Source organism: Gordionus sp. m RMFG-2023, chromosome 1, assembly GCF_954871325.1.
Source record: "Gordionus sp. m RMFG-2023 chromosome 1, tfGorSpeb1-WG-v2, whole genome shotgun sequence".
Classification (NCBI taxonomy): domain Eukaryota; kingdom Metazoa; phylum Nematomorpha; class Gordioida; order Chordodea; family Parachordodidae; genus Gordionus; species Gordionus sp. m RMFG-2023.
The window spans coordinates 21,054,980-21,074,200 of record NC_088775.1 but is presented as its reverse complement, the minus strand read 5'-3'; the positions used below and the strand labels follow the sequence as shown (position 1 = coordinate 21,074,200).

At 29.0% G+C, this 19,221-nt stretch overlaps 1 protein-coding gene across 3 annotated transcripts in view; it reads left to right on the top strand.

The window, feature by feature from the left end:
- The window catches only part of LOC135931177 (voltage-dependent calcium channel subunit alpha-2/delta-2-like), an 84,990-nt gene that overhangs the window by 44,652 nt on the left and 21,117 nt on the right, over positions 1 to 19,221 (top strand). For all 3 annotated transcript variants that reach the window (XM_065468096.1, XM_065468098.1, XM_065468097.1), the window contains 2 exons: positions 7,332 to 7,506; positions 7,652 to 7,807. In XM_065468096.1, coding sequence (XP_065324168.1) covers positions 7,332 to 7,506; positions 7,652 to 7,807 — 331 coding nt within the window. The remainder of the gene's footprint in view (positions 1 to 7,331; positions 7,507 to 7,651; positions 7,808 to 19,221) is intronic.

Sequence of the window (19,221 nt, the reverse complement as noted above, 5' to 3'; positions counted from 1 at the left end):
GGCTTGAGAGCCAGTAAGAAAAGCATTTTGGGCGTAACGGAGGTAGAATATTTAGGCCATCAAATAAATGGGATTGAGGTGAAGCCATTACAAAAAAATTTGAAGAATATATTAAATTTGAAGCAGCCCAATAGTAAGGCTGAGGTGCAGTCCTTTTTGGGTATGGTAAATTACTACCATCGTTTTATCGAGGATTTTGCAAAGGTAGCTGCCCCGTTATATGAGTTATTAAAAAAGGGTGTTCATTTCGATTGGAAAATGGAACAACAAAAAGCGTTTGAAATTTTAAAGGGAAAGATTGGGGAAGAGCCAATTATAGTATGTTTCAACAATGATTTCGAAATCATATTAGCTGTTGGTGCATCTAACAAAGGTGTTGGAGGAGCCTTATTACATTTAATTGATGGTGTGGAAAGACCCATCCTTTTTTCTCACGAGTTTTTTGGGATGTAGAAACGAGATATTCTGTGATTGAACAGGAGGCCTTGGCCGTGATTTTCGGTTTGACAAAATGCCGTGAATATTTGATTGGTAAAAAATTTGTAATTTTTACCGATCACAAACCGTTAATCCACTTATTCCGAAAGGATAATAGGGAGTTAATGTTATCTCCCCGGTTGCAGCGTTGGTTATTATTAGTGGGCAGTTTTAACGTGGAGGTTAGATATCGTCGAGGCAAAGAGAATCATTTGCCTGATATTTTTTCTAGGTTAGGTTCTTGCTGTGCAGATCCGGAAATAAGTGATAGGATAAGTATTGATAGAGAAAAGGCCTTAGTGCGTACTCTCACGTATATTTTAAAAGGGGGTCCTACCAATTGGGAGGATTTGAAAACAAATACTGTGAACGACAAAGATCTAAGTCAAGTAAAATTGAGTTTAACAGGAGAAAAACCTTGGAAAAACAAATATGATTCCTATAAAAAAATCCCTCGACAAATATTGCAGATAGAAATCCTGAAATCCCTATTTCCCAACCTCATAGGATTTTCCATCCTATGTTTATCATTCTTTTCAATTTTTTTATAGGAATCATATTTGTTTTTCCAAGGTTTTTCTCCTGTTAAACTCAATTTTACTTGACTTAGATCTTTGTCGTTCACAGTATTTGTTTTCAAATCCTCCCAATTGGTAGGACCCCCTTTTAAAATATACGTGAGAGTACGCACTAAGGCCTTTTCTCTATCAATACTTATCCTATCACTTATTTCCGGATCTGCACAGCAAGAACCTAACCTAGAAAAAATATCAGGCAAATGATTCTCTTTGCCTCGACGATATCTAACCTCCACGTTAAAACTGCCCACTAATAATAACCAACGCTGCAACCGGGGAGATAACATTAACTCCCTATTATCCTTTCGGAATAAGTGGATTAACGGTTTGTGATCGGTAAAAATTACAAATTTTTTACCAATCAAATATTCACGGCATTTTGACAAACCGAAAATCACGGCCAAGGCCTCCTGTTCAATCACAGAATATCTCGTTTCTACATCCCAAAAAACTCGTGAGAAAAAAGGATGGGTCTTTCCACACCATCAATTAAATGTAATAAGGCTCCTCCAACACCTTTGTTAGATGCACCAACAGCTAATATGATTTCGAAATCATTGTTGAAACATACTATAATTGGCTCTTCCCCAATCTTTCCCTTTAAAATTTCAAACGCTTTTTGTTGTTCCATTTTCCAATCGAAATGAACACCCTTTTTTAATAACTCATATAACGGGGCAGCTACCTTTGCAAAATCCTCGATAAAACGATGGTAGTAATTTACCATACCCAAAAAGGACTGCACCTCAGCCTTACTATTGGGCTGCTTCAAATTTAATATATTCTTCAAATTTTTTTGTAATGGCTTCACTTCAATCCCATTTATTTGATGGCCTAAATATTCTACCTCCGTTACGCCCAAAATGCTTTTCTTACTGGCTCTCAAGCCTTTACCATGAATTCTCTTAAAAACTTCCTCCAAACGTTGGTTATGCTGTTCAGGCGTCATCCCTGTAACAGTACGTCATCCATATAATAAAATACCCTCTCTAGTCCTTGGAAAACGGACGCCATGGTACGCTGAAAAATAGGGGCCGACACACTCAACCCAAATGGTAATCTACAAAAAGCGAACAACCCTTTAGGAGTCGTTATCGTCAATAATTTACGAATTTCCTCCCTCAAAGGCAATTGTAGGTAGGCTGACGAAAAATCAACCTTTGAAAAATATTTCGCCCCCTTTAACTGAGCCAAAATTTCCTCAATTCGAGGCAACGGATATTTAACCTCTGCTACCCATCGATTTAAGGTTACGCTGAAATCAGCACAGAGCCTCAATTTTCCATTTGATCTCTTAACCGGTACCAACGGGGTTGCCCATACACTATATTCCACTGGAACTAATGCCATCTTTAACCCATTGATCAAACTCTTCGTCAATTTCCTTTTTCCATTCAAAAGGAACTCGTAGACACGCTAGAAAAATAGGTGAAAATCCCTCCCTTAATTTTACATCCACTTGATAATCATCAAGACATCCTAACTTGTCTTCGAAAATTATTTCATATTTTTTCATTAAAAGAGATATATTTTCACGCATTTTATGTAAATCATGAATACCAATAGCAACCATTGTGTTTTCAGTAATGCTAATATTGTCCTCAACCATTAATTCCGTGGAATTTACATATCTATCAGAATTAAGGGTTGAATTCTCTTCTTTTACGATTAATTCCATCCCTTCTATTTCATAAATTTTTTCTCGAGCATTATTAGCAATATTTTTGTTTTTAATCTCATTTAAGGCCGAACCCTTATGTATGGCAAAAATATTCCAATAATTATTGAAAGGACCTAACTGAACAATCCAATCCCACCCCATGATGGTTTCCACATCTTTCTTAACTACCCATAAATCTAGGAAAAATGTGGTATTATGGAGATTTAATCCCAACTTAGTTTTTCCCAAAACTACAATTTCAGACCCATCAAATTGTCTGACACTCATAGATTCTTTTTCAAGTTTACCCCCATGCCAATACTTATAATAATTTCTTCTAGACATTATGGAAATGCTAGCCCCTGTGTCGAACAACATGTCGATGTCCCTCGAGTCAACTCTTACAGTAACTCTTGGACAAGGACAAGGTTCGACTAATCTCTCAGTCATTAAAATCTCATATGTTTTAATTGACTGATCAAAATTTATCTCATTTGAAACATCAGTTTCATGAGAATTCCTATTTGAACATAAATTCAACTCGGAATTTAGTGGTTCATTAACAATATTCATATATTTTTTTGCAATATCACTGGGATATGTTTCCCATCTGAAAGTATTAACATCCCTTTTATCGGAATATTTAACAATACCCTTAGGATATTTCTCCCATTTAAAATTATTAGAATCTTCATTATTTTTATTTTTCTCATCAGGATAAAAAAATTTATGTTATAACCACGGCTTTTACGAGAATCATATCTCATTTCAGCATGGTTATTTACCTGATTACTATTTCTACCTCCCGATCTTCTACTTACTATATGATTACACTTGCAATCATATAGTCAATTTTCGATACAATTTATGGCTACATGTCCCGGTTTGTTACATTTAAAACGCAAACGGGATTTACCATAATTCGATCGTAGAACTTCACATTTATTCGTGTTGGTACCAGAAATTTTTCTAACATTAGAATTTTCTAATGTCAATTTCTTTAACGGAAAACCCTCAAGAAAATTTTGTTCTTTGACCACACAGGTCACTACCTTGCGGCCCCTATACCCACAGCGGGTACATTAAATCTTCTAAAATTTTCTTATGACCAGAAAAACCATTTTTTTCAACGGAGATATTTTTCCCATTTGACCATGTCGGACCACATATTTGGCCTTTATTACCATTACTATTCGCAATAACCAATTTATTTATATTTTGATATATAATCTTAATCACTTCTTTAATTTCTTTCAATTCTCGGAGGATAACTACAGATCTCTCCACAATATCCAAACGATCATCGTTATCACATTTCAAAGTTTCTACCATTTATGGTCTGCCGTTCTTGATTTCATTTAAATTACTTTCCAAGACCGAAATTAATAAGCTAGGCTCAATATCAAAATTAAACATTAAGCCCATCTCATTATATGGAAAATTTATATTACTTTAAATCGACCGTGGTAAATAAGTATTTTAGAATATTTGAAAATACGTTCTTTTTTTTTAAACTTTTCTTTTTAAATTAATTAAATTTCTAAAAAAAATCTAAACAAAAATGGCGTTGTGTCCTGAGGAGAGATACAAAATATAAAATAAAAATATTGTTTTTACCTTATAATAACGAATAACCTTGGTATTTAAGACTATCCTGTAGTCACGGTCAACAACTGTCAAAAAAAGAAGAAATTAATAAAAAACAGAAATAGAAATGACAAACTAGAAAACTAAATAAAAAGAACTATCAAAATTGAGCTACAATCCAAACTGGCAAAGATCTAAATATAGAAATAACCTATTCAAATTACAAAAATCGCGAAGTAACGTAAGGTTTTTTATATACTTTTATTTTCTTTAATAATCATGAAAAAATTAATTATTATAAAAATCTTTTTTCATCAAAAACGATAAAAAAAAATCTCATTTGAAATGATTGACATTTCAAATATATATAAAAAAATATTATTATTTACGACAGTTTTTACCTGATGAGCATATAAATATTCTATGTTAAATATTATACCTATGCCAGTCCACACACTTAGGAAAATTTTCTCAAACCCGCCAAAGACCATAATAATTTTGATAGTTGAGAACTGTAATAAAATATATAAAAAGTCACAATGCATTTAAAAATACAATCAGAATATGAAAGTTGCATGGGCCTTGGTTTTTGATCCGGCCTAGCCCTATTTTTAGAAGAAATTTTCAGGCCAATTTCTAGCCCATATTTAAAATTAAAAAATTTTCAGGAATATATTAATTTTGAAATATGTTTCCCAAGCTACGTCCAAGCCCATATTAATTGTAATAAATATTTCCCAAGCCCAGGAAAACCCAGAATAATATATTTTTTCCTTGGATCTAGAAAATAGTTCTGATGTAAGAGGTTTACAAGAATTAAATCTGTCTAATATGTACATTTTTTTTGCCATTTTATATTGGGAAAATTCAAAATTATCATCAAATGAAGGGGAAATATCTGATATACCTATCATTTATTTATATGAAATTCATGAATACATATTAAAGTACCATGCTGAAAATATGTTCATCCTAATTTAAATTTTATACAAACCACCACCCTTCCAAATGATTTATTACCTAGTTACTAAATATAAAATTAAATATAAGACATTGTCATTAAATTACAATAGAAAAAATAACAAGATATTCTAAGTTAACAAATAATAGGAAGTTAACTTCAATCATAGTCAAATTATATATAAGTAAAATAAAAAGGTTATACATTTAATCAAAAATGTTATAATAAGTTATGAATAACATACATTCTACAATTATGAAGTTATGAGAAAATATACAACACTATGGAATGCATGTAGAAAGGCCAAATTTTTAGAAAAGATAAGAGAGATGTAAATATTTACTTATGCATAAAAATTATCTAATTAAAAGATAGTTAGTTGTATAAAATTAAATATGGAATGGATCATTCCTTAAGGGTTTTTAATAATAGAAGTAGTGTTGTTAAACGGCTCATTTTGAGCCGATTTTTAAAAACGGCTAACTCTATATTTTAGCCAGAAAAATATTGTCTCAGCCTCGAGATTTTAATAATATATGTCTAGACCTTTGTTCCTTCTATGAACAAAATTTTCAGGCTTGCGTAATATTTATCTGGTTAGTTAGCCGTTTTTAAAAATCGGCTCAAAACGAGCCATTTAACAACACTAAATAGAAGGTACAAAGCACACCTTGGTAACACAAAACTCTCATCTAGCAAGAATAAAATTTTAAATTATAAATTACAAATACAAATGAATAAAAATTTAGTTTAAAGGATTTTTTAATTGTGCACATAAATTAAAATTACTAAATATATACTTCATTAACATATTTTATAAAAATAATGGAAAATTAGAATAACCCCAAAAAATATAAATTTTTAAATAACAAGTCATAAGATAGAAAATTTCTGATTCATCCACCATCAAATAAAGGAGAAAATTCTGATTCCCCAATATAATGTTATAAAATTTTAAATTATACATAAATTCAAGAATTAAAATAGTATTTAAGTAAATCTCCTCTTGAATTAGTACTTGATGCATTTAAAGTTCTACTGATCTCTAAATATTCAGGAATAGGTATAATAGTAGGTGTGTATTCAATTCAATGCACATTCTAGTTTTTCTTCTGGACTGATATTTTTCATATAATTACATATGGAACAATGATATTAATTGGCAAATTTAGGAGAAGGAATAAAAAGTGTGTGATTTTCTAACTCTAAAATAATTAAAAATTATTCATTATATTAAAAATTTACTTTGATATAAACTACTATTTCTGAAAGTGCCACCATCACACCTATATATATAAATTTGCAATTGCTATCAGCTAAACCAAGCATTTGATTTAAAAGATCTATAATTGAAATGGATTCCAGATTTTGCAGGACTTTTTATTTTTATGTGCTTACCATCTAATGAACCAAGGCAGTTTGGAAATCCATGTTTCTCAAAATATTATTATGTAATCTAAAATGTAAGATTTTCTAACTCTAAAATAATTAAAAATTATATATTAATATTAAAATTTTACTTTGATATAAACCACTATTTCTGAAAGTGCCACCATCACATCTATATATATAAATTTGTAATTTCTATCAGCTAAACTAAGCAATTGATTTAAAAGATCTATAATTGTAAAAATAGGTTCCAGATTTTGCAGGACTTTTTATTTTTATGTGCTTGCCATCTAATAAGCCAAGGCAGTTTGGAAATCCATGTTTCTCAAAATATTCTTGTGCAATCTAAAATTATATTAATATCTAAATTTAATACCTTTTCACAATGTTCTCTGGAACTGGATATCTTTTAAAGTTTTCCATATAGCATCACATACCTTTGGAATGATGGTAGTTATGCATTTGAGTATATGCGCCATATTATAAATCACATGGGAATTGCTATTCGCTTAAAATTGCTATGATGATTATCATTGGACAAATATTTTTTAAAAGAAATTTGATTGACGCTTTTTTAGGATTATTTATTTATATTATGCCAGAATGAAATATCTTCTTGTAATAAAAATTTCTACATTTTAAATAATATTTTCTATATACATTTTTATAAACAAACTAGATTTGTTATCTTACAATTACTCCGCTATTCATTTGTCACCCAAGGCTTTTTGCTCTCCCGAAGAATATATGTTTCACAATAACCCATCTTTAGAAACATTGCATATAATTTTAAATACTCCTCATCAAACCGAACCTTGCACTTCAGACAGTGGAATAATTAAGCCTTATATCAAGTTTATAATACCTTTATTTATATATATTAAAATTTTAATATTTAATCATTCTAATTACAAAACTACAATTATGTTCTTAATTTAGTTTTCTAATTTTCGAATAATATAATAATTTTAAAATAACTATTTTAAATTTTTCTAACAGATCCGATATAGCTTTAACATCTAAGATGGAGAATGTATGGAAAGCACGTGATACAGATATCCAAAATATAATAACGTCAACATTTATTAGTACATTCAGTGGGGTTACCCGGGTATATCCGGCCATGCAAGTCGTCAGAAGTCTAGAACCTCTCAAGTTAAATTTTGACTTACATTTATATTTCTATAATAATAGCGATTATAGGAGAGTACATAGGGTTGATAGTGTTGTAGGTTTTACGGGTAGCAAAGTGGTTGAGGCACTCTATTAGAGTTAAAGTACTTATATGCAAAAATATTGTATTTGTATCTTATCTGATACATATATCGGTGTCTAGATATATTATAAACTGTATTTATTAATAGATACATTTTCTATATTTTATTTTATCAAAAATATTAAATTTAATCTTATTTTTTGTAAAAAGGATTAATATTATTGATGTTGATGAATAAGAAATAATCACCACCACAATAACAAATTTTCAAACATGATTGACTTCATTTTTTAAACTTTTTTCTGCTTTTATATATTTTACCTTTCTAGAATATAAAAATTTAAGGAAAAAGTAAGAATTTGCACGCTATACAAATGTTACTTGAGATAAAATTGCAGTAAAAAAAGATATGGATAATATAAATTTTAACACCCATCAAACTGTGTGTTTGTATGTTTATTTTAAAAAAGGAGTGTCGTGATTTTACTATATTTAAATATTAAAAGGTGTTCCTCATAAAGTAATAATACTACGCTTAGAGATCTACAAAAGTAAGCCCCAACTCGTTCGGGTTGGGCCTATTTTTTTGAAAAAAATTGAGTTCGGGCTAGGTCGTGCCTAATATTTTTAAAAAAATTAGGCCGGATCGGGTCGGGCCTTGGAATTTTTTTTAAATATATCTAAATTTATTAATTTTATGTTGAATTTTTTATATAGAATAAAAATATTTGATTTTATTTATAGAAACTAGACGCCATATAACATATATCTTTTATTTTGAGTTATTATTAAAATTAATTTTTATATTTAAATAAATTCGGGCCGGGCCGGTAAATTTTTTTAAAAAAATCGGGCTCGGGCCGAGCCAGCAAAACTTTCTAAAAAAATTTCGGGCCGGGCTTGAAAAATTAGACCGCAGATCACTAACTACACTAAGCTCACCAGTTGAAAGATCTTTTAGTTTTACTAAAAATTTGTAATATAAAAAGATGCCTTAGTGATGAAAACTTTGATATTATATTAAAAGCTAACAATAATATTTTATTTATAAATTGTCACATATGGAAAAGTTGCCATATTGAGAAAAGTTGGAACCTAAAAAAATAAAATAAAATTAAATACTAAAATCTGATACTAAATCTTTATTAAATACTAATAATTAACTATAATTAAATATAATTTGAAAACATAATCAAAATAAAAGAAAAATAAAATAAAATAAATATAAAATAAAAGTAAAAATTAAAATTATATGTAAAAAAGTAAAAAAATTAAAAAAGTCCTTTAAATTATAAAAATTGTGTCTTTTATATCCGATATAACATAATAAATTATTATCAACTTTAAATCATTATTCAAATATTTTTTCTTTATATAATACCATTATTAACAATGTAGGGGGGACCGGGGACGGTTGGGACACTTTTCGTTCAAACCTTAATAATTTTAATATTAATAGACTAATCTGAATAATTAAAAAATCTTCTGAATCCCATAAGTATAGGCTATTTGAAATAATATATATTTTATGAAGATTATATTTTTTTAGAAATTTGAATTAAAAAAAAAATTTTTTTTGTCCCAACCATGACAGACTCTGTGTACGTTGGGACACACATATGTGATAGTTGGGACACTCGTGAAATAGAGGTCTAAATAAATTTAAAATCAGTAATCCAGTAAGACTAGAGACTATGACACATATGATTTTATTTATAATATTGTAATTCATAATCAATAACTATATAAAAAATTTTTTAGCAAAATTTAGGAAATTTATTTTGTGGAAAAAAAAATTGTAAAAAAAACAATGTAAAAAAATTTTTTTTTAAATCATAAACATAGTGAAAGATAAGTATTTAATTACATTTATTGCACATTATAAAATTATCAAATTTGGCACAACTTCCCTGTGCCCATCCATTACAACCCATGCATTGGTACTAATCTTCTTTTTCATAATTTTTTTATATTTTTTTGTGACATAAAATGCAAATATTTTCATTTATTTTTTTAATATTTTTTGTTTTGTTTTCATTCTTTTTGTTATTACCCAGAGGTAATATAAGTTTTTTTGAGATTTTAGCTCTACTTTTTTTTATTTATATTTGATAATAGTATCTTTTTATAAGGCGAAGATGTAAATATTTCAGATTTTTTTGTTCTTTTGTTGTCTATATTTCTCACAATTTCGGGAAGTGGATATATATTCTCAATATCAAATAAATTATCTTGTTTGTATTGACTATTATCATTATAATTTAGAGAAGTTGTAGCCTCTTGTGGCTCTGACTCTGAGGCCAGTAAGGTATTATTTTCTAAATTTACAGGGGGTTCAGTTGTTGATTTTTCTAATGATGTCTGACTAATGTCTTTAAAAATTATGGGTAAATAATCAATTTCTTCAAATATATTAGAATTACTCAAATGATTTAATAATATTTTTAATAGTTAGGGCTTGAGGTAATATATCTCTTGCTATTTTTGGAATGTTATAAATACTAAATAATTTATTTGGATTGCTGCGCATCCAGTAGCCTACAGAGTTATTATAATATTTTTTTAATGGCCCAAAAATGCACCTGTCAAGGGTTTGCATTTTATGAGTGGTGTGTGGAGGTAAGGAGAATAAGAAAATACCAGATTTTAAGCAAAAATCTATGGCACCAAGAGATTGGTGCGAACTATGATTGTCTATAATCAATAATACAGGCCTTTCAGGTAGTGGCCTTGCATGATCTGCAAAATGTTCTAAGTATACCATAAATTCAGCTTCTTGCATCCAGCCGGACCCATTTGAGCGACCTATACAACAATTAGGCCCATCTCTTCTGCATTAATAGCGAGAGCTATTGTTACAAGCGTTCCTCTCTCAGCAGATGTCATAGCTGCCACTTGCTTTTGACCTCTGTGAGCTATTATTTTACTAGGATTTTGTACTGTTGTTAGCCCATTTTCATCCATATTATATATCGCGAATGGTGGCATCTTATGTTTATCAAGAATATCTCTGTAAAGGCTAAAAAATAAATCTACACTAGATTTATTAAAACCAGAGGCCCTAGCTAAGCTTGTAGCTTCTGGAGTTCGTATAGATATGTAGATGTCTTTTCATAAATCCAGAAAACCAATCATCTTCGGCCATTTTAAATTCGTCCCAATTGGGTGGAATTTTTTTATTATATTTTATTGCTAATTGATAGGCCAATTCTTTAACCTAAATAAAATACATAATATATAAATTAAATGATTTATAAAAAAAAATTTTAATGGTGAAAAATAGGATTATCACAATGATATCATTGATAATCCTATTTCTCAAATTAATAATAAAATGTTCATTTAATTGAGAAAATTATCATAATGAGAATCTATAAACCAGTGACGAAGCGTCCATAGAAGCAAGGGAAGCATTGCTTCCCTTGAAATTTTTCTTGCAAAAATTTTAAATAGACTTAATATAATCTTTGTACTATGCTTAATAAACTAATCTGACTTCGTTAAAAAAATTAATATAATTCTTATAACGTTAAAAAGATTAATATAATTTTTATAACGTTAAAAAGATTAATATAATTTTTATAACGCTAAAAAAATGATATTATTTTTCTATATTAAGAAATACTATTATTTTTACTACGTTATAAATGTTACTATTATTTTTACTACGTTAAAAAATTTACTATTATTTTTACTACGAAAAAAAAATATACATGAGGGAAGCAAATTTAATATTGCTTATTTTTTTTATTAAATAAAGAGAAAATCATGCCATGGTATTGTATAATTTTACCTTTAAAAAATAAGCATTGGGGAAGCAAATAAAAAAATGCTTATTTAATAAATAAAAGAGAAAGAAATTTTTTTATATAATATTTTTTTTCCTTACTTTATTAAAATAAAAAAATTTTCGTTTTTAAAATCCTTAATTAATGTTTAATAATTATAATTGTATTATTGAGAATTTATTAACATCATTTAGCTCAAGAAATTTTGATGCGAAAAAATTGATTATTGAAAAAGAAAGACCAAAACCAATTTTATAAAACTTAAAAAAGAAAAACTTGCATCCATAATTTTTCTATCGATAAATATGAAAAATATTAATGGCTCACTGGATGTAAATTTTATAATTCTCTATATTGTTGGTCATGCCTATTATTCCCAAAGGAAAAATATGTTTGGAATGATAAAGGATTTTCGGATATGAATAATTTTTCAAAGGCAGTTAAACGGCAAAGAATTAACCGCTCATTTGCAGTCGATGATTCAATTAAAAACATTCGGCCAAAATCGTAATGAAAATATGATAAATTCGATGCGCAAAATATCAATCGAACAGCATAATTCTAAAGTCAAATCAAATAGAGAAATATTCAAAATATCGATCAACTAACTCTATATGTTTTCTTGGAATTCAGGAGCTCGTATTCCATGGTGATGATGAAGAGGAAATTATATTGTATTAATTTATTTGCTCGCGGAACAAAATTTACTATTGAAACATCATTTAGAAATAGAGCAGTTTTTATTGGACTATCAAGCAATATTCTAAATGATTTGATTAATTCTATTTCATATTTCTTACACCAAAAATATAAAATTCGCCGAATTGTTAGATATTAGTAAATTCCAAATAATTAATTACCCAAAATATTTATTAGATAATTTAAATGACACTTATTCTCAATTTTTTGACATACACAAGCTGGAAACCTAATTAAAGGTAGTGTTTTGGGATGTTCAATTTAGAAAGAAAAAGAATGTTAATGAAATACTTGAATTTTTAATATGCACCAATTTGATGAAAAGTTTTAAAGTTTTTTAAATTATGTAAATTCATCTTAACTTTGGCTTCAACAACAGCATGTGCAGAACGGAGTTTTTCATCTTTAAAAAGAATCAAATCTTATTGCAGAAACAGGATGACCCAAAATCAATTATCGAATCTATCTTTGATTTCGATTGAAAAAAAATTAGTAAAAAATTTAAAATCTAGCGATAACTTTTATAATGCAATACTTGATCATTTTACTCAAAAACAAAGACGAATACCACTTATTTGTAAATCCTAATGTTTTTATGGTTTGAGTTTGACTAAAATAAAAATAAAATTTTTTTTTTGATTGCTTCCCTAGTAGTAAACTTGACGCTTCGTCACTGCTATAAACAAGTTAAGAAAATTTAAGTATGAAATGAACATTTTATTATTAATTTAATATTGTGATTAAGGATATTCATTTAAATTATGAGAAACAAGTTAATAAATTTTAAGTATGAAAATGAATATTTTAAATGATTGATTATTCACAATACCAAATGATTCATTATTCACAATGCTAAATTAATAATTTTAAATGATTCATTATTAACAATACTAAATGATTCTTTATTCACAACACTTAATAATATATTATTCACAATCCTAAATAATTCATGATTCACTATGCTAAATTAATAATTATAATGATATTCTTATTAACATTAACAATTTTATAATTTTATTATTAATTTAGCATTATGAATAATGTATAATTTAGTATTGTGAATAAAGAATCATTTGGTATTGTGAATAATGAATTATTTAGTATTGTTAATAATGATATTATTTTAAATGATGAGAAATCTCATGAAAAGAATAAATAAATTTCATTAAGCCTCTAAAGGAATAGAATATAATTTAACTTTAATAATTGCATATTAAATTAAAATCTAGTAATTAAATGCTCTTATTTACCTTTTTTTTTTGTAAGTCCCATAAAAATTTTTAGAGGATTTTAATATATAATTAGCTATTTTATCTTCCTCCACTTTATTAAAAACACATTTGTGATTTGAATATCCCATTATGGGTATTACATTATTTTCATTTTTCCTCTTATTTGATAAATATCTTGCTATATTAGATTTTGGAATGCCTAAATAATATATAAAATATATATAATAATATAAATAATCTTACCTGTAAGTAATGATAACTTTCTGATTGAGGCTGTTGGATATAAAATTAAGGCGTTTTGATAATCTTCTGTACAAAAGATTTTTCTTTCCTTTTTATTGTAATTCCGCATCACTAGTAAATGATAAAATGAGCTAAAATGCCGTGTCCCAACTACACTATTACCAACTATGACCGAGCCCACTAACTTTATAAATATCATCCAAGATTATATTAATTCATGTTTATTGATTCTGAAAGTTTGCCAGATTAGAAAATAGGGTTTTAACTTTCCTAAAATTATTTATTATGATTTTTAAAGCTTTATTTATAAATATAAACGATAAAGTTTGCAAATATTTTTTATTACTTTTGGTATGCTAAAACATATTTTCTTCTGTATAAAATACTAAATATTTTTCAAATCTTTTTTAGCCAATCATGTATGACGTAATTACCTATGTTAGGCTCAAATTTCTACTCTTATAAAATAATAGCTCAAACTATAATTAGAGTGTCCTAACTTTCCCCTATACTCAATGTACCCCTGTCTCCCCTATATTGATTTTACTGATCAATGAAGATAAGGTTATTTGAATTTGCAGTGTCTTTTTATGATAACCATATAAGGTATACATGACAAAATTGAAAATCTTTAGTTAAAACTCAAATACTGAAGGGAACCAAACATTTTTCATTCAGTTTTATATTTTATTTATGTAGTGATTGCATTATTTTGATTTGCATTTATTTAAAATTTTGTGTATATAAATTTGAATATTCACTGAAAATAGTTTTTTTTATATATAAAATTTTAATATGTAGGGGAGACCGGGGTACATTGAGTACAGAGGAAAGTTAGGACACTCTAATTATAATTTGAGCTATTATTTTATAAGACTGCAAATTTGAGCCTAACATAGATAATTACGTCATACATGATTGGCTAAAAAATTTTTGAAAAATATTTAGTATTTTAATTTTTACAGAAGAAAATATGTTTTGCCATACCAAAAGTAATAAAAAATATTTGCAAACTTTATCGTTTATATTTATAAATAAAGCTTTAAAAATCATAATAAATAATTTTAGGAAAGTTAAAACCCTATTTTCTAATCTGGCAAACTTTCAGAATCAATAAACATGAATTAATATAATCTTGGATGATATTTATAAAGTTAGTGGGCTCGGTCATAGTTGGTAATAGTGTAGTTGGGACACGGCATTTTATCTCATTTTATCATTTACTAGTGATGCGGAATTACAATAAAAAGGAAAGAAAAATCTTTTGTACAGAAGATTATCAAAACGCCTTAATTTTATATCCAACAGCCTCAATCAGAAAGTTATCATTACTTACAGGTAAGATTATTTATATTATTATATATATTTTTTAGGCATTCCAAAATCTAATATAGCAAGATATTTATCAAATAAGAGGAAAAATGAAAATAATTTAATACCCATAATGGGATATTCAAATCACAAATGTGTTTTTAACAAAGTGGAGGAAGATAAAGAAGCTAATTATATATTAAAATCCTCTAAAAATTTTTTATGGACTTACCAAAAAAAGGTAAATAAGAGCATTTAATTACTAGATTTTAATTTAATATGCAATTATTAAAGTAAAATTATATTCTATTCCTTTAGAGGCTTAATGAAATTTATTTATTCTTTTCATGAGATTTCTCATCATTGAAAGATATATTTTGGGACAGTCTATTGGGGGTGACATCGAGACTGGCAAATGAAAAGGGGATTATCCTGGCTGGTGATCTGAATGAACATGGAGCGAGTAATGAAGGTTTTGAAGGAGTACATGGAGGGTACAGTTACGGCATGAGGAATCTGGAAGGGGAGAGGTTTTAAGATTTTAGTGATGCTATGGATATGATTGTCTGTAATACAATGTTTAAGAAATAATCAGAAAAGCTTGTGACTTATAAGGCAGGTAGTACCAAAAGTGCGGTGGATTATTTGTTATTAAGGAGATGTGATAGATGTATAGTAAAAAATGTGAAAGTGATATCGGGAGAGGAATGTATTAATCATCTTCGACTAGTTATAGGAGATCCTTTAAAGGCACCAGGATCACTAAACGAAAGATTGGCGAAAGAGGCGGAGGGCCATCTGGGGTAAATGATAAGTGGGAAGCCATCAAGAAAGCTTGGGTAATGACAACTGAGGAGGTATGTGGATGGGCAAAAGAACCGCCTAGACATAAGGAGAGTTGGTGGGAGAACCCGGAGGTAGAAAAAGCTGTGGATAAGAAACGGAGGTGCTTCAAAGAATTGTATAATAGTAAAGAAAATAATGATAACGATATTACAAGATGGCGAAAAGAAATGCTAAGAAATTAATAACGAAGGCGCAAGAAGAAAAAAGGCAGGAGTTTGCTAAAGAAATGGAATGCGCTGAAGGAATAGGAAATGTGGTTCGAATGGCAAAGCAGATGGCAAAAAAAGGCAAGATGTGGTAGGTGTTAAATGTTTGAAAAATATGGAAGGAAAAATGGTAATTGATAGTAATGGTATTGAGAACACCTGGAAGATCTACATGGAAGGACTTTTGAACGAAGAAAATGAATGGGATAATAATGTTAGTTGTGCAAAGGTAGAAGGTCCAGGGTGTAAATTTGGCAAGGATGAAATTAAGAGAGCAGTGAAAAAGATGAAAAAAGGGAAGACATCGGGTTTAACGATGGTGGTCTCTGAGATGTTTAAAGGTTCTGATGACTTAGGGATTGAATGGTTAATGAATTTGGCAAATCAAATTGTCACTGAAGGAACTATTCCCGAGGACTGGTGAAGAAGAGAGTTATTAAACTCATGGAACATGCAATGAAGGTATTTGAGAGAAGCGAATAAGGGAATAAACTAAAATTAATGAAATGCAGTTTGGTTTTACATCGAAAAAAGGCACGACAGATGCAATTTTTGTGGTGAGACAAATGCAGAAGTATCTTGCGAAGGAAAAGAAACTCTATTATGCGTTTGTTGATTTGGAGAAAGCATTTGATAGGGTGCCGGGTGAGGTTACTAGATGGGTCTTGAGAAAATCAGGTGTGGAGGAATGGTTGGTTATCGCAGTGATGGCAATGTATGTTGGAACACAAACAGCAGTACAGACAGATTATGGTGATAGTGACAGCTTTGAGGTGAAGGTAGGACTTCATCAAGGATCCGTGCTGAGTCCATTATTATTTCTCTTAGTAATGAATGTGGTGGCTAAAGAAATGCGTGAAGGACTTCCCTGGGAGCTATTATATGCAGATGACCTTGTATTAATGGCAAACAGTGAGGAAGAATTGAGGGATAAAATTAGTAAATGGAAGATGACTATGAAAGCAAAGGGCCTGAAAATGAATGCATCAAAGACAAAGGTGATGATTGGTGGGGAAAATCTAAAGATGGAGGAATCCGGTAAGTGGCCTTGTGGTGTATGTGGGAAAGGAGTTGCTATAAATTCTATCCAATGCACCAGATGCCAGAAATGGGTACATAATAGATGTAGCGGGAAAAAAGGAAGTTTGATGTTAAGAAGAATGACCTTTATTTGTAGAACATGCATGAAAGGGATACATAATAATGATAACCTGGAAAATGGTGGTTTGGATATTGGCAATAAAAAAGTCTCTCTGAAGTTAAAGGGGAAAGTTTACGTAAGCTGTGTGAGGAGTTGTTTAGTTTATGGCGGCGAAATATGGACAATGAAAGCGACTCACGAAGCCAAATAAAAAAGAACAGAGATGAGGATGATAAGATGGATGTGTGTGGTATCTTTGAGAGAGAGAAAAACTAGCAAGGAATTGTGAGCAAGATTGGGTATAGAAATGATTGGAGTAGTAATGCGACGAAATAGACTGATGGTTTGGGCATGTGGAACGTATGACAAAAGATGACTAGGTAAAGAGATGCACCTTGATGGAAGTAGAGGATCAAGACCTAGAGGAAGACCAAAGATGACGTGGATGTGATAGCGACGGATATGAGAAGCATGAATCTTACAAATATTGATGCTCAGGACCGTCAAAAATGGAAAAGAAAAATCAGAGGGAAAACTGGCCTACTCGGGTAAACCTGGAAATCGCCATAAAACAAGGAAGAATATATATATGGTGAATTCCATATCAAATCAACCAAAGTTTCAACCCGACCCCTTTCAATTTTTTAAAAATTTTTCATACTGGTAGTATATACTATAACTAAGAAAAATAATGAAATTTTACATTCTAACGTTGTTTACCCGCTAAAATATGGGTGTTTAATACATTTTTGACAAAATGCACCTCATTTATTTTTAAATATCTCGAGAAATAATTATGTTAAAGAAATAATTTAAATTTTAATATGTGGCTTAATAATAGTTCTATAATATGACTCAAAAATAAATATAATAGAATCAGATTAATGTCGAAAACTCGATGTATAAAACCGAAAATAGCTATAGAAAAAAAGGTATTTTTTTCAAAATTTTTTTTCTAGACTGGGATGAACATCGGTCTAGGAGTTATGACTCTTTATATGGCTTAAATTGTTCAAATTTAACATAAATATCATCATATTTAAATTTAATGAATAGTTAATGTTTATTAAAAATTATGTCTAAATGATAGGCCCTTACTTTTTTTATCTTTAATGTGAGGTGGCTGTGATAATGTGCTTTATCTAACACTTTAGTAAATTTTGTCTCGAAATTACTTGACAAAATAATTTTATTTATTTAGAATAAAATAATCTACCAAAACTAAACAATATATTTTGCCCCGCATCAAAAATAAAAGAAAGACTTAATATATATTTGACTCTAATTTAATAGATTATATAACATTCAAACAATGAATATCAGCTGATCGAACTACCCTCAAAACACTGACAAAATCCGGCGACGAATTTAGATTATTTAATTGGAAAATTAAACTATTTGATTTTTCATTCGTTCATAGCTTCACGATAATCATTTATTCGAAACTTTTTAAAATCCAATTTGAATGTTAGCGAATTTTTAGTTATTGCGGACTTTTCAGAAAACTATGCATTTATAGTACTGGGTCATGCACAAGGATTTTATTGGACCAATAATCAGACCACTATCCACCCTTTTATGTTTATTACTGCGAGGACAACATAAAAAAGCATGTAAATTTAGTGATTATATCAGATTGTTTAAAGTACAACGTATGTGCATTTTATTTATTTCAAACAAAATTGATCCTATTCTTGAAAGAAAGAGTTGATAGAGTGGCTAAAATTTATTATTTTTCTGAAGGGGCAGTAACCCAATATAAAAATTAAAAAGACTTCATTAATCTCTATAATCATGAAAATATTTTTGTGAAAAAGGCTGAGTGACATTCTTTGAAACCGCACATTGTAAAAGTCCCTGCGACAGTTTAGGGGGCGTTACTAAACG